The sequence below is a fragment of the Gobius niger genome, assembly GCF_951799975.1.
Source record: "Gobius niger genome assembly, chromosome: 24".
Taxonomy (NCBI): domain Eukaryota; kingdom Metazoa; phylum Chordata; class Actinopteri; order Gobiiformes; family Gobiidae; genus Gobius; species Gobius niger.
This window is the reverse complement of record NC_136875.1, coordinates 5,887,621-5,901,598: the sequence shown is the minus strand read 5'-3', so window position 1 is coordinate 5,901,598 and position 13,978 is coordinate 5,887,621. Positions and strand designations below refer to the sequence as shown.

At 42.7% G+C, this 13,978-nt stretch overlaps 1 protein-coding gene across 1 annotated transcript in view; it reads right to left on the bottom strand.

Annotated features, from left to right (window-relative positions):
- The window catches only part of tgm2b (transglutaminase 2b), a 35,710-nt gene that overhangs the window by 3,050 nt on the left and 18,682 nt on the right, over window positions 1-13,978 (bottom strand). The window contains exons 3-11 of the mRNA XM_079582176.1: window positions 11,416-11,634; window positions 10,232-10,350; window positions 8,772-8,900; window positions 7,215-7,392; window positions 5,650-5,782; window positions 4,749-4,855; window positions 3,978-4,217; window positions 2,749-3,027; window positions 91-251 (exon numbers count right to left, since the gene is read on the bottom strand). Coding sequence (XP_079438302.1) covers window positions 91-251; window positions 2,749-3,027; window positions 3,978-4,217; window positions 4,749-4,855; window positions 5,650-5,782; window positions 7,215-7,392; window positions 8,772-8,900; window positions 10,232-10,350; window positions 11,416-11,634 — 1,565 coding nt within the window. The remainder of the gene's footprint in view (window positions 1-90; window positions 252-2,748; window positions 3,028-3,977; window positions 4,218-4,748; window positions 4,856-5,649; window positions 5,783-7,214; window positions 7,393-8,771; window positions 8,901-10,231; window positions 10,351-11,415; window positions 11,635-13,978) is intronic.

The window sequence follows — 13,978 nt, the reverse complement described above, 5'->3', positions numbered from 1 at the left end:
AACAGAGAGGCATTACTGTGCGCTATTACCACCGCTACTGCCATTGCTAGTACTACCACTTCTTCTGCTGCTGCTAGTACAAGTACTGACCCGGACTTTGATCTCTGGGTTGGTCAGCACTATGGTCCTCACAGTCATCATAGCCTCTCCTGTGCTGTAGTCCAGCAGCAGAGCAGCTAGGCGGATCAGGTTGTCCTCCGTCAGCTCCGAATCGTACTTGGAGTAGTTCAGCCTCAAGGGAACTCGTCTCTCTAAAACACACAACAGACTGGCGTCAAGTCCTGGTTAACATCAGGTTTAGTCCTGCTTTAGACATGGTTTAGCCCTGGTATAGTCCTACTTTAGCCCTAATTTGTCCCTAGTTTACCCCTGGTTTAGTCCTGGCTTTGTCTTGATTTTGACCTGGTTTAGTCCTGGTTAAGTCTTACTTTCATTTAGAGTTTCGCCCTAGTATAGTCCTACTCTGGCCCCAACTTGTCCCGTTTACTCCTGGTTTGGTCCTTGTACCTGTTTTACACCTTCTCTGGTGTTTTTGCTCCAAATGGTTCATGGGGCCAGTACCTGAGACCCCCAGTCGCTCTCCGTTTACAGGAACCAAACCACCAGAGTTCTAAAACAGTTCCTCAAAAAGCGGTGCTTAAAAAGTAAGAACTGCAAACCTGCGGTGCGAAAACGCCTTATGTTATTCAACCCTGGTTTAGTTGTTAACAAGTGCAAATTTAGTCCCCTTTAGCCCTGGTTTAGCCCTCGTTCAGCCCATCTAGTCCTACTTCATACAGATGTGTAGGAGGTTTGACCTTTGCAAAGGCGAAAACAGAGATCAGTTTTGCAGTGCGAGTCTGTATTATCATTTTGTTTGAAGATACTGTGCATTTGAAAGACTTGTCAAACATGACCTCATCCGGAGCAGGCGGCCTGTGTCTGGACATGTTTGATAGTCTACCAACTGCAAAAAAGAAGAATCAGAATATCCCACAGTGTTGGCCAAAAAGCACCATCGCTAAAGTAGTCAGTAAGTCAGCGCCCCAATGACGAGTGTTCAATCACTGGGGTAAATCTTTTGTCTTTCTTCACAGCATTCAAACAAAAATCTACCTTTTTTTTTCAATTGTGTCAAAAAAGAAAATGGTAGTAATAACAAAATGAGCAAATATGAGGGGAAAAACTTGGGAAAAGAGAAGATTTTTTTTCGGCTCCTGCTTTTGATACTTTATTTTTTCGATACCAGTAGAAACTTTTTTTCCGATACTACGCTGGTATCGTCTAATGGACTCTGCCCTCGTGTGCAGTTTCTTTATTTCTTTATTTAAGGATCCCCATTAGTCTTTACCAACGCAAAGACTACTCTTCCTGGGGTCCATTCTCATTCAAAAGACCTTATACAGTCAAAGGGTAATTTATACAACACACATCGACAATACAGATTTCCTCATTCAAATAATTGAGGTAAGAGAAAAACAAAACAAGGTGTATTACAATACCCAAAGCAACTTTAAGTCAGGTTATTTATTTGTATTTGACTGATTACATGTTTCTTTAGATTTATTTTAAAAGAAAGATGATTTTTTAGTCTCTTAATTTCCTGAGGTAGCATATTCCAGTGCGAGGTGGCTCGGTATATAAATGTACTTTTTAGTGCATTAGATTTTGGCCGAGGCAAAGTAAAATTAGTAATAGAGGCTTGTCTTGTGCTAAAGCCATGTCTGTTACAAGTGGGCTGCAGTTTACAGAACAGGGTAAAGGGTTTGTGTAAGGTCCAGATTTTATGCAAAGACAACACAGAGCTACAGTCCAATCTGTCCTTGACTTTCATCCATGACAGTTTTTGATGCATAGCAATTGTATTTGTTCGAAAAGGACAACCCAGGGCAAGTCTAGCAGCCCGATTCTGAGCTATCTGGAGTCTGTCAAGGTGTTTTTTTGCAGCACTGGACCACACAGCGGGACAATAGTCCAAGTGACATAAAACTAAAGACTGTAATACAAGTTTTCTTGTTTCTAATGACATAAAAGGGGCACTGCTTCTTATTAACGAGATGTTCCTACTCATTTTAGTCACAATGTTATTTATATGTGTCGTCCATGACAGAGTTTGATCTAAAGTTACTCCCAACAGTTTAATCTCTGTCAATGTTCCAACCAAATAAATAATAATGATCAGTTTATGGATTGTGCAGCTTTAACTCCAGGGCTGTTTGTTAACGATGGAATGACATTTTTAAAAGCTATATCAGTACTTAAAGAGGGGGTATTATGCTTTTTTCAATCACATAGCACCAGTCTATGGCACACTACAATGATGACCAAACCTTCTGTTGGTCTGTAAATGCAGTAAATCAGAATAACTGCCTTGTATAAAATTGCTCTCTCAAAATGGCTGTAGTGAATGTCTTGAAATAGGCCTCTGTCTCTTTAAGAACCTCTGACCCTTTCCGACACGCCCCCTCCACACGCTGTCTGTGGCATCAGTGGGGAGGGGGTTCTGCTGAGGAGCAGTGGTTGGTTACCCGGCTGGTGACGAAAGCTCGGAGGCGTCTCCAGGAGGTGGGGGCGTTCCTAGGAGGACTCAGGCAAACCTGTCCCTAAAATGGCCGCCATCAGAGTTTTTACAGATTACTCAAAAATACGTGAATGTGCCAAGGCAACACTTCAGGCATGTTTTTAATGAGGGAATGACATAATAACATGATGTAAAGCTTGAAAAAGTCGATTTTGCATAATACCCCCCCCTTTAAAACGCCTCTTTACCTCCCCCTGGTGGCAGCTCCACGTTGAGCAGGTCCTTGAAGCCGCAGTTCCCTCCCATGACGCCGGTGTAAGACACGGCGCACGAGCCGAACACCAGCCGGCACTTCTTCTCCGAGTACCCCGTGTTGGAGACCAGGGCGAACACGTCGAAGTCGCAGCCCTTCCTCATGTCCGGAGACACTTTGATGGCCAGGTGCAGCCCGTCTCCCTGCTGCTGCTGTTGGAGGAGCTTGTTCTGGTGGTCGGCCTTCGTAAAAGCCTCTCTCTCCTCCGCCGAGCCTGGACAGCAGACAGTCATTGTGCTTTGGTTGTTTTAGGGTTTTATATGTGAAAATGTCCTCATGAGCTACGTTTATATTTAAACAATAATGGTAAGCAATATATTTTTATATTAAATGAAGATAAAAAAAAAAGTGGGAAACAAAACAAGGATAAAATGTGTTCGGACTTGGGGGTGAACACTGTCTGTTTTCACATCTTCTCTCTTTGAAATGCTTTTAGCCACAGACAAACCAACTCATAGATTGTCCTAGGGCTGCTCGATTATTGAAAAAATAATAATCACGATTATTTTTGTCATAATTGAAATCACGATTATTCAAACGATTATTTGTTGCCTTTAAAAAATCCATCAAAAAAGTGACAAAAATCCAGCAAAAGTGAAAAAAATCCAGCAAAAAAATGACAAAAATCCATAAAAAAAAAGAAAGACAAAAATCCAGCAAAAAAATGACAAAAATCCAGCAAAAAAAGACAAAAATCCAGCAAAAAAAAGACAAAAATCCATCAAAAAAGTGACAAAAATCCAGCAAAAAATTACAAAAATCCAGCAGAAAAAGACAAAAATCCAGCAAAAAAGTGACAAAAATCCAAAAATTAAAAATTAGAAAAAAAAAATTGAAAAAAATAAATAAAAGAATTTTGAAAAAAAAAATTATAATCGATTTTTTGCAATTATGCTAATTTTGTAATCGTTTACTGTTGTAATCGAAATCGTAATTGAATTTCGATTAATTGCACAGCCCTAGATTGTCCCCCCTGAGCAAACGGTCTCGCACTAACCGAAAAAGGAAGTTACATGGAAGAAAAGAAAAGCAATGAACTATTGACGACCATTTTGAGTGTAGATTTCTATAATCTAGTCATGATTTGCACAGTCACATGGGACCTATGATTGAGCTGTCAAGACAATGTCAAGACAGTATAAATAGTAGTAGTAGCAGTAGTACCTTCTGGATACTTGTACAGGTGTGTTATGTCCTCTCTATCATCGCTGCCCACACTCTTGGTGCTGATCTTCTGCCCCACAAAAGTGGTGGTTGTGACCTTGGACACGCTTCCGTCTTGCTTCTTCATGTAGGTGACCACGTCGGCATTTACCTCGGCGAACACGAAGGGGGCGTCGTACCTGAACGTGAGCTCCCCCTGCTTTATGGCCCGCAGAGGCACGGGACCACAGCAGAACACCTCTGGAAGACAAGGACCATCTCACGTCAGGTTTAGGCTTCAAGCGAACACAGGATTAAACCGGACGTGGGCCTTTCTGTAGGGAGTTTACATGTTCTCCCCGTGTCTGGGTGGGTGCCCGGTTTCCCGCATTAACCCAAAACATGCAGGCTAATCCTCAAGCTAGGGGCTCCTGAACATATGAGGTTTGCATTACACTCTTGCAACCAAATTTTAACTTGTAGCAATATTTTGAAAGGTTTGAACCCCAAAAACCAAGGCAACTTTTTCCTGATTTTTACACTAATAACTATTCTTTTCAATAACCAAACAAGATATACCAAATCTCTATAAATCTTTATAAATCCTATGTCAACAAACTAAAACCATAAATGTACACCTGGCCCTATCCATTTAGTGGTCGAAAATATCGGCAATTTTGCCCATTTTTATGGCTAAAATAATTTGTATCTGAAAACATTGAATGATTGAAAGCTTTCTCATATGTATATCATCTCTTTTGAGTAAAGTTCAGAATCCAAGGTAGCCCTTACTCTCACTCCTCTCCTGAGGTGTCGGGTCATAGGCCTGCCACCCGTTGAACTCTGGGTTTTTCAGATCGGGCCGAGTCATCCAGCTCTCCACCCAGCAATGGTAGTTCCTAAACACAACATGATTAATGATGAGGAGCAGAAGAGGCAGAGGAGAGGGTCAGATGGAGGAGAGGCAGAGACAAGGCAAGACAAGTTTATTTGTAGAACACAATTCAAATACGAGGCAATACAATAGTTGTGGTAGGACACATAAGTATAGGTTGAATAGAATAAGAGGGGTCCAAGGATTGACCCCTGGGGGACTCCACTGGTCATGGTAATTTTGTCTGAGAGGAGAGGGTCACGTGGAGCAGAGGAGGCAGAGGAGAGGGTCAGATGGAGCAGAGGAGGCAGAGGAGAGGGTCAGGTGGAGCAGAGGAGGCAGAGGAGAGGGTCACGTGGAGCAGAGGAGGCAGAGGAGAGGGTCAGACTGAGCAGAGGAGGCAAAGGAGAGGGTCAGGTGGAGCAGAAGAGGCAGAGGAGAGGGTCAGATGGAGCAGAGGAGGCAGAGGAGAGGGTCAGATGGAGCAGAGGAGGCAGAGGAGAGGGTCAGATGGAGCAGAGGAGGCAGAGGAGAGGGTCAGATGGAGCAGAGGAGGCAGAGGAGAGGGTCAGATGGAGCAGAGGAGGAAGAGGAGAGGGTCAGATGGAGCAGAGGAGGCAGGGGAGAGGGTCAGGTAGAGCAGAGGAGTTAAAGGAGAGGGTCAGATGGAGCAGAGGAGGCAGAGGAGAGGGTCAGGTGGAGCAGAGGAGGCAGAGGACAGGGTCAGGTGGAGCAGAGGAGGAAGAGGAGAGGGTCAGATGGAGCAGAGGAGGCAAAGGAGAGGGTCAGATGGAGCAGAGCATTCACTGTGGACTGTACCAGATCATTTCCTTGGACCCGACTGGTTCTCCGTGCTCATTGATGTAGCGCTCGATCAACAAATCAGCATTTGAGTCGTGGGCTGAGGCGTAGTTAGTCACCACTCGGCAGGGGATCCCTAACGCCCTGGCCACTGTAGATGAAATAGAACAAGTCTTATTGAATTGCATGTATAAAGTTTTGTGGGCACAGATGATCTGGAATATGCAACTCATTTTGTCTTCCACCTGGCTGCCATCTGGTCATTGTTGGACACAGTTTTATGTCTTTTTGTCTTAAATTGTTATTAACAACATTAAACCACCACAAAGGATATCTTTTATGTCCACCACAGATGTGCGGGAAAATACTTCTTAACAAATATGCTGCTCAACAAGAGAAGAATAATCCTAAAAAGCGCAGAAACATCATATTACGTAAAAAAAGAAAGAAGAGAAACGCGTGCTCCAGCTGTAAATGTATACCGCTTATGATTTCTATTACACACATTTAACCTACATTGCATTAAGCCTATATTTTGAAATAGCTTCATGAATACAGCCAATACAGCCTATGGGTGCTGCTGCCGGATGCTCTCTCATCGAATGCAATTTCTCCATCTGTGAGATCAATAAAGTATCATCATCATCTTATATTATAAGCTCTTTATGCCGCATACATTTACATCTACAGCATGCATTACTCTTTCATAAATAATCAATATTATTCAAGTTTTAACAAAGTAAATAAGTAGGAAAATGTAACAATGACAATGAGGCTGCTGAAATAAGTAACAGTTTGGGATTTTGAGAAAGAAAAGTATGTAGTAAGTATGTAGAAAAATACAAGACAGGCTGAACTCTTGTGACAATGAGTCTCAAGAGGTGTTTGAGGATATTCAGCTCATTTTACAGTGTTGCATTAACGGCACAGTAAAGACTGTCTGAGCTTATGCAAATTGGCCATGTTTTGTTTATAGGTGAAAACAGAACTTCGCAAAGTTCCCTTCATTTGTTGTTACAAAAATATTTAAAACAGGGAAACAGTGTGCACCTGCTCGGTTCTGTTCAACCTAAGCGTGGCTTTGCGTAAATACCATCGCGCAAATGATTGATATGTATCTTTGGTCAATTTGTCATAGGCAGACAGTAATTCTGTAGGCTTTCTAGTGGTTGTATTGCATATACTGTACTGAATATCATGTAGACTACACCACTGATGGCAAACCATATCAATGCGGTTCTAACTCTAAATGTGACAATATTTGTGAATGAATAAACGTGGGAAACCGGCCGATATCTCCAGCTCGGTAGACAAATCATCTTTTTTACCATGAGATTAACAGCAAGACTTTAAGGGAGAAAACTATCTCAACATTGACCACTGCGTGAAAAGCCAATTTTTTAATCTGCCGCGTCTCATCTAAAGCAAAGACAGTCTGCTGGTGTTGGATAGTGTCTTGATGGGGCCAAAGATCTAAATGGGAACTCACTACAGGTCAAATATTGGCCTACGCTGAACGTTAAACATTCTCCTTGCGTGTGTTTTCTGTTGTACATGCTGCGGTAGATAAGGTGATATCTGACCGGAGCAGGCAACTGCGGCGAACACCCAGCACTGGCCGAACTTCACCGGGGCACAAGCCTGAGTCTCCCAGTTTCGCAGGATCTCCACGCTGCCCCTCCAGAACATGGGGCTCACTCCTCCGTCGAAGTCATCGGTCCAGTTCCCGAGCAACACACCGCGGTCGTCATTACAGTTCACCTGCGCAGACAATAGGGGGAGTCAAGAGCAACACGGCCCCTTTCCAAACATGGGCATATCTTTTAACTGCTGCTGTAGTTGTTAGGACACATAATACATCACAGTTAACTGTTTGTTGTGTGCTATGTGTGCTCTGTGCCCCAGGTGTGAGAAACTTGGTATGCCCCCTTGTCCCAGTTCACAGACTACAAAAAGTGAAAATCAAGCATTGGCTCAAATGACTTGAATTGAGGAAATGTATCTTGTTTTGAGCGGTTTTCACTCATTTAGACACTTTTCCTGATCGGACCAAGTTTACTTTGCTTGTTTGAGGACATTTCAGACCAGTTCTAGGGTAAATCTCGCTTGAAATAAGAAAGTAAAGTTGCCAATGAGATAAGACCAATTTTCTCACCCCATTGGCAAAGAAAATGACCTGAAATAAGGACGAAATGTATCAAAACGAGTCAGAAACATCTCAGAACAAGTGAAATAATCTAGGACAAATGCCCAACAACTTCTTAACTAGTCAAAACAACTAAAATGTGGATTATTATGCTCAAATTGAGATGTTTATACTGATCTAGTGAAATACTTTTTGCAGTGCAGTCTCGGGAGAATGTTTCTGGATCTCGATGAGGTGCTTCTCCCTCTTGCGATGGTCCAAAATGGCCGACTTTAGCCGGTCTGGTTCTGCTTGACGTCTGTTGACTCGTCTGCTTGTTTTGCCTCACATAAAACGACGACAGACGTTTATACGTAGTTGAAACTGGCAGATCCTTTAACATCAGGAAGAAGGAACACCGGGCAGAGCCACCAAACAACAAGCGCAACAAGAACGTCACTCCAGTAACCGCAAAAGAGAGAACCACCCAGTGGGTTGGGACAATGCCCATGTCATTGGCGCCGAGAGCAACAACTCCCAGCGTTGGATCAGAGAGGCCATCGAGATCCGGAAACGCTCTTCCCAAACTGTGAAACTGGATGAGGGAGCAGGCTTAACTCTGCTTGGAATATAATATAAAGTCATGTCAAACTGGACAGATTTTAGGCGGATTTTTGTAGCGACATTTAGACTTTATGCTTTTGCTGCTTTCCCAAATTCAACAAGTCTCTGTTTTTATTTGCAAAGTGTTTCTACTATACAAATGGTGATGTTTATAGCAGGTCATCAGTACTCTCTGGGAGGCGCTCGAATATCCCTGGTAAGCCTTGACCCCACAAGGTCAGGTCTTGTGCGTTAGAGTCTCTGGGCTGAGTGGGGCTTTGGCCAAGGCGTCCCAATTCCTCAGCGCGTCTGGACCTGAGGCAGAGCTGGTGCCACACTCTCTCTTCTGCCGAAAGCCTCTACATGCCACCAAAACATGTAATCCAAACATGTGCTCGTTTGACTTACTGACCATAGCACTGAGCACTCTGCAGACGTAGATGGGGTTTCTCCTTCCAGAGTGGTCTTTCCCAGGGTTCCTCAGACATTTGGGATTCATGTCCAGGATCCGGAGACACACGTCCAGGATCCCGCTCTCAAACTGCAGGGAAAACAAGAGAAATGCACTGAAAATGTGGGTGACCAGTTCAGTTTTCTTTGAATTGAATTAACCGTGTTTCTAGTGGTGTGACGAATTGTTTTGTCCCATTTGTGGAAACAATCATGTGCATCTGATTGTTGCCGTGAAGGATTTCCATATTCGGATTCTGCACATATTTGAAAACCATGACGGTATGCTTCTAATAAATTCAAATCTTGGGTAAAAAGTTGTGTTCTCATTCGTCTCGCTCCCTCCTATTGGCTGACCTTCAGAGTGGCCTCCTCCTCCTCCTCACACTCATAGATCTCCCCGTCTCCCTGTCAGGTGAACGCCCGTGTTATCTACTGCCCCAGCGCGAACTCAAAACTCCTTGGCACCGGTTCACCTTCTCATCCAGGACAATGTGCTGATGCTGAAAGTATGTAATGCGGTAATGGAAAGTACTCAGACAGTCTCATGGTGAGGGGCTTAATCTGCAATGTATATACTTTGTTTTCTTCATGATGTTGTGTGAATTACATATTGCATTAGTACTTATTTGCAGTACCTGTCCGTAGTTCCTGGGTGTGGGGATGAGGTACTTGTATATAGTATTTGCAGTACCTGTCCGTAGTTCCAGGGTGTGGGGATGAGGTACTTGTATATAGTATTTGCAGTACCTGTCCGTAGTTCCAGGGTGTGGGGATGAGGTACTTGTATATAGTATTTGCAGTACCTGTCCGTAGTTCCAGGGTGTGGGGATGGGGTACTTGTATGTAGTATTTGCAGTACCTGTCCGTAGTTCCAGGGCGTGGGGATGGGGTACTTGTATGTAGTATTTGCAGTACCTGTCCGTAGTTCCAGGGCGTGGGGATGGGGTACTTGTATATAGTATTTACAGTACCTGTCCGTAGTTCCAGGGCGTGGGGATGGGGTACTTGTATGTAGTATTTGCAGTACCTGTCCGTAGTTCCAGGGCGTGGGGATGGGGTACTTGTATATAGTATTTACAGTACCTGTCCGTAGTTCCAGGGCGTGGGGATGGGGTACTTGTATATAGTATTTGCAGTACCTGTCCGTAGTTCCAGGGCGTGGGGATGGGGTACTTGTATATAGTATTTGCAGTACCTGTCCGTAGTTCCAGGGCGTGGGGATGGGGTACTTGTATATAGTATTTACAGTACCTGTCCGTAGTTCCAGGGCGTGGGGATGAGGTGCTTGTATATAGTATTTGCAGTACCTGTCCGTAGTTCCAGGGCGTGGGGATGGGGTACTTGTATATAGTATTTGCAGTACCTGTCCGTAGTTCCAGGGCGTGGGGATGGGGTACTTGTATATAGTATTTGCAGTACCTGTCCGTAGTTCCAGGGCGTGGGGATGGGGTACTTGTTGCTGCCTCTGAAGATGAGCCCGTCCTGAGCGAGAACATACTCTGACAAATCCTGCTCACTCTCCATGTGCACCGCGTCACCTACAAATACATGAAAACAATCAACAAAAGACTACAGGCCAAGTAGGATTGTTTTTTTGTTTTTTTTATTCATGCAGATTAGATTTCATTCCATTAGTGATGCTGATTGAGGACCTCTTGATAGAGGAAACTTAAAATGAGTGGTTTAGAAAAGGTTCTACAGTTGAACTTGGTTTGCTCAAAGCTGCACATGAACACAAGCACAAGTTTGACTGTATGTGAACCTGATGGGGGACGGGGTGTGAGGAACAGAGAGAGAGGCCTGTGTTTTCACACAGGATACACACTTGAAATACTTTTGTTTTTTCTTACAGACCATCATCGCATATCTTTGAATTTCTATTTATAAACCTGTACTAATCCTTTTCTCAAACTTGGCCACACGATCGCCTGAGCGACAGTTTGATTTATGAACAGTTAACCACCTGTGCACTGGGGCTTAGAGGAGGAGCCGAGTGCAGGGGCCCAGGGTCCACATATGACATTACTGCCGCGACTGCAGCTACTGCTGTTACTTCTCAGTAGTACATATTTTTGAACCTTCAGTGGGCTCTAAGGGTTTGATAGTGTTCAGTGATTAGCTCTACTGACTGACCGGGGTTAAAGTTTGGATAGTGACAATAATTTTTATTGCGTCATTATAGCGTGACAGACATTCACCAACACTAAATTGGTGATTTAGTGCTAGACTGGAGGAATAATCTTATGAAAGATCGACAGAAGCACAGTCCATTACGCACAGAGGGAAGAAGCTGTAAGTTTAATGCGCCTCAATATAACAGCATTTATTATGAAATCATGAACTTTATGGACATAAACTAATCCATAAACAGAGCCTACTCTCCTTAAGTCCACTTTAACCACTGACTACACCCCGGTAATCTCAATAATGCATCAACTTCAATTTCATGCATCATTCATTCAGAGTGTTTTTTTGAAGTATTTACTAATACTTTTTGTCAGACAGACACAAGCTATTAGTTGTGCAGCCCTTCTACCACTATCACCATCACTATTACTATCACTATTACTATCACTATTACTGCCACTACTACCACTACCAACCTTTGCACCAGGGGTTGAAGAGCAGGATGAACTGGATCTGGGTGGAGGCGCCCAGAGTGAGAGTGTAGCGTCCGATGGGGGCGTTGGGAGCAGCGCAGAGGGACAGCGCCACCATGTCTCCGGGAGGACTCGTTACAGCTGCGCTCCAGCGGGACGTGTTGACGCTCGGGGAGAGGCCGAAGACTGCCCTGGTGCCATACTGCTCCACGGGCTGAGGGCCTGAGACGCAAGACACAGGACAGGACAATACATGAAGTCAGATCCAAGACAGACTTCGACTTTTTCTAATCTGCCGTACGGGGCCTTATCGTCCCTCATCCCACAATAACCACTTGTGGTCCAGGGAAAGTGTTTGTTTCGGGACGATTTGAGCTGGATTTGGGGATTTGGGACATCTGGTCACCCTAGATGAGACACAAGCTCAGTACCTCCAGAGTTCAGTCCCTAAAATCTGTCTGTGAAATTGTGAGTTACTGGAACCCAACTCTTTCTGCAGTCTTTGCAACTCAAGGATGGTCAGGCCAATTCAAATACTTGTGTTTTTGGTTTGAGTCCAGCTGAACCACATCACGTTTGTGGAGAATTCTCTTGTCCCCGAGGTTCTGAATGCTTTCCTCAAACTCCTTCCTTCCGAATACATTTTTTCTCTCTTATCTCTGATTAAACATGCGCTTCCTCATTGTACGAAAACACATTTCCTGTTAAACTGCCCGTGCTGATAATATGAAAACTGCTTCATGGAAACAGAGCTACTGCTACGCTAATGCGATCATTTGGCATTATTGAAGTTTGAAAACAAAGGACGTGGTTTTGTAGGGCGGAACAATGTAGGGAAAATTATCTTATTACAATATTTCCAACAAGTACTGCTTTCAGATATTTATATGCTAAAAACTAACTTTCCGAATGTGTTTCTCTTCTTTGTCTCAGTGGACCAGGCTCTTTGAGGAGCTTTGCCATGGCGAAAGTCCATGACACGATGATGACTTCCTTTTCCTCTCACATCAACATCAAAACAATAAGGGTTTAAGAGGAGGTGCCCTGAACTCCCTCAACCGCAGGAAAGGATCGCATCAAGTTTTCCCGACATCAAGGCCTTTAAAGTGGCCTTATCCTGCATAATTCTGCATTACAACACTTTTGGGGCACCTCAGCTTTATAATTATGAATATTATTGTTTATTTTTGTGGCAGTTTAGCGCTCAGAGGGTTTATTTAAAGCAGAACTAAGTAACCTGTGCCCCTAGAGGCCATAAGCGCCACTGCAGGTGTCGTAGCATGCTACCTTTTTTTACTCATTAATTGTCCGTGAGAGTAAATACTGCGCTGACAGAAAAAACATAAGGGAGGGAGGGATATTGTACATCCAATTACACAATGGAGATCATTTTTTTCACTCACACTTGGCTGTAAATACTGTTTAAGTGGTGCTAGCCCACAGCTAGCTTTTGCGTTTGCTTCCTCTTCGTGATTCCAGACACGAGGGGGAGATGAAAGACCCCAAAAATCAGGATTTATTAAGGTAAACAAGCTACTTAGTTCTACCTTAATAATATAAGTCATATCTATTCAAAATCATATGTAATGCACCTCAAAACTACACACAATACTGGTTTGGTAATACTTCTTCATGTATTGTTTTTGTCTTTACTTTTAAAATTATTTACATTGTAGAGTATGAGTAAGGCTTTATATTAACCTTTGAACCCCCACTTTAACCGAGTGCCCTTTGTCCTGTTCGGCTTTACCCACTCTGCAAAAAGTACCCTACTAAAAACAAGGAAAAAAATCTTAAAATAAGACAGTTTGTTTTGTTTTAAGGAAAAAATTCTGCCAATGGGGTCAGCATTTTTTTCTTGCTAAGAATTCTTATTTCTAGAATATTTTTCTCATCATAAAACAAGACAGAAACACTACATTTAAGAATAACAATAACAAATAAACAGCTCGATTTAAGCAAAATGTCCTCAGAAAATGGGATAATTTAAGGAAGACATTCTTATTTAGTGAAAAATTGTGGGGTATTTTACTTAAATGTTGCTTGATTTAAGTACAATTTTCTAAATGACACACATTTTTGAGCAAAATGTTCTTAATAAATGCTAATATTTAAGGAAAATATTGAGGCTCTAACTGCTGTGCCACCGAGCCGCCCACTTCAAAGAATGGAATGTATTATCTAACTGTGAGAATCAGTTCTTAAAGTAAGAGTTGTTGTGATCTTAGTTTTTCTTAAAATAAGAAAAATATTCTTTGTCTAAAGCTTTTTATTTCTTGTTACAAGAAAAATAAGCATGTTTTTGAGCAAATATATCTGAACAAGAAATGGCTAGATTTTATTTCCTAAAACAAGATTTTTTTTCTCAAGAAAACTTTGCTCAGTGAGACATTATTACTTTTTAGGGAAAAAATAAGAACTTATTTCTTAAAGTAAGATGTTTTTTACTTGCTTAGAATCCACTTTTACTGGAGAGCTCACAGCCTATAGGCCAGTGTAATGCCTTAGTTTAAAGCTAAGATCTACAAAACTGACCTGAACCTTATTTATTAAATTTATTTTTTCC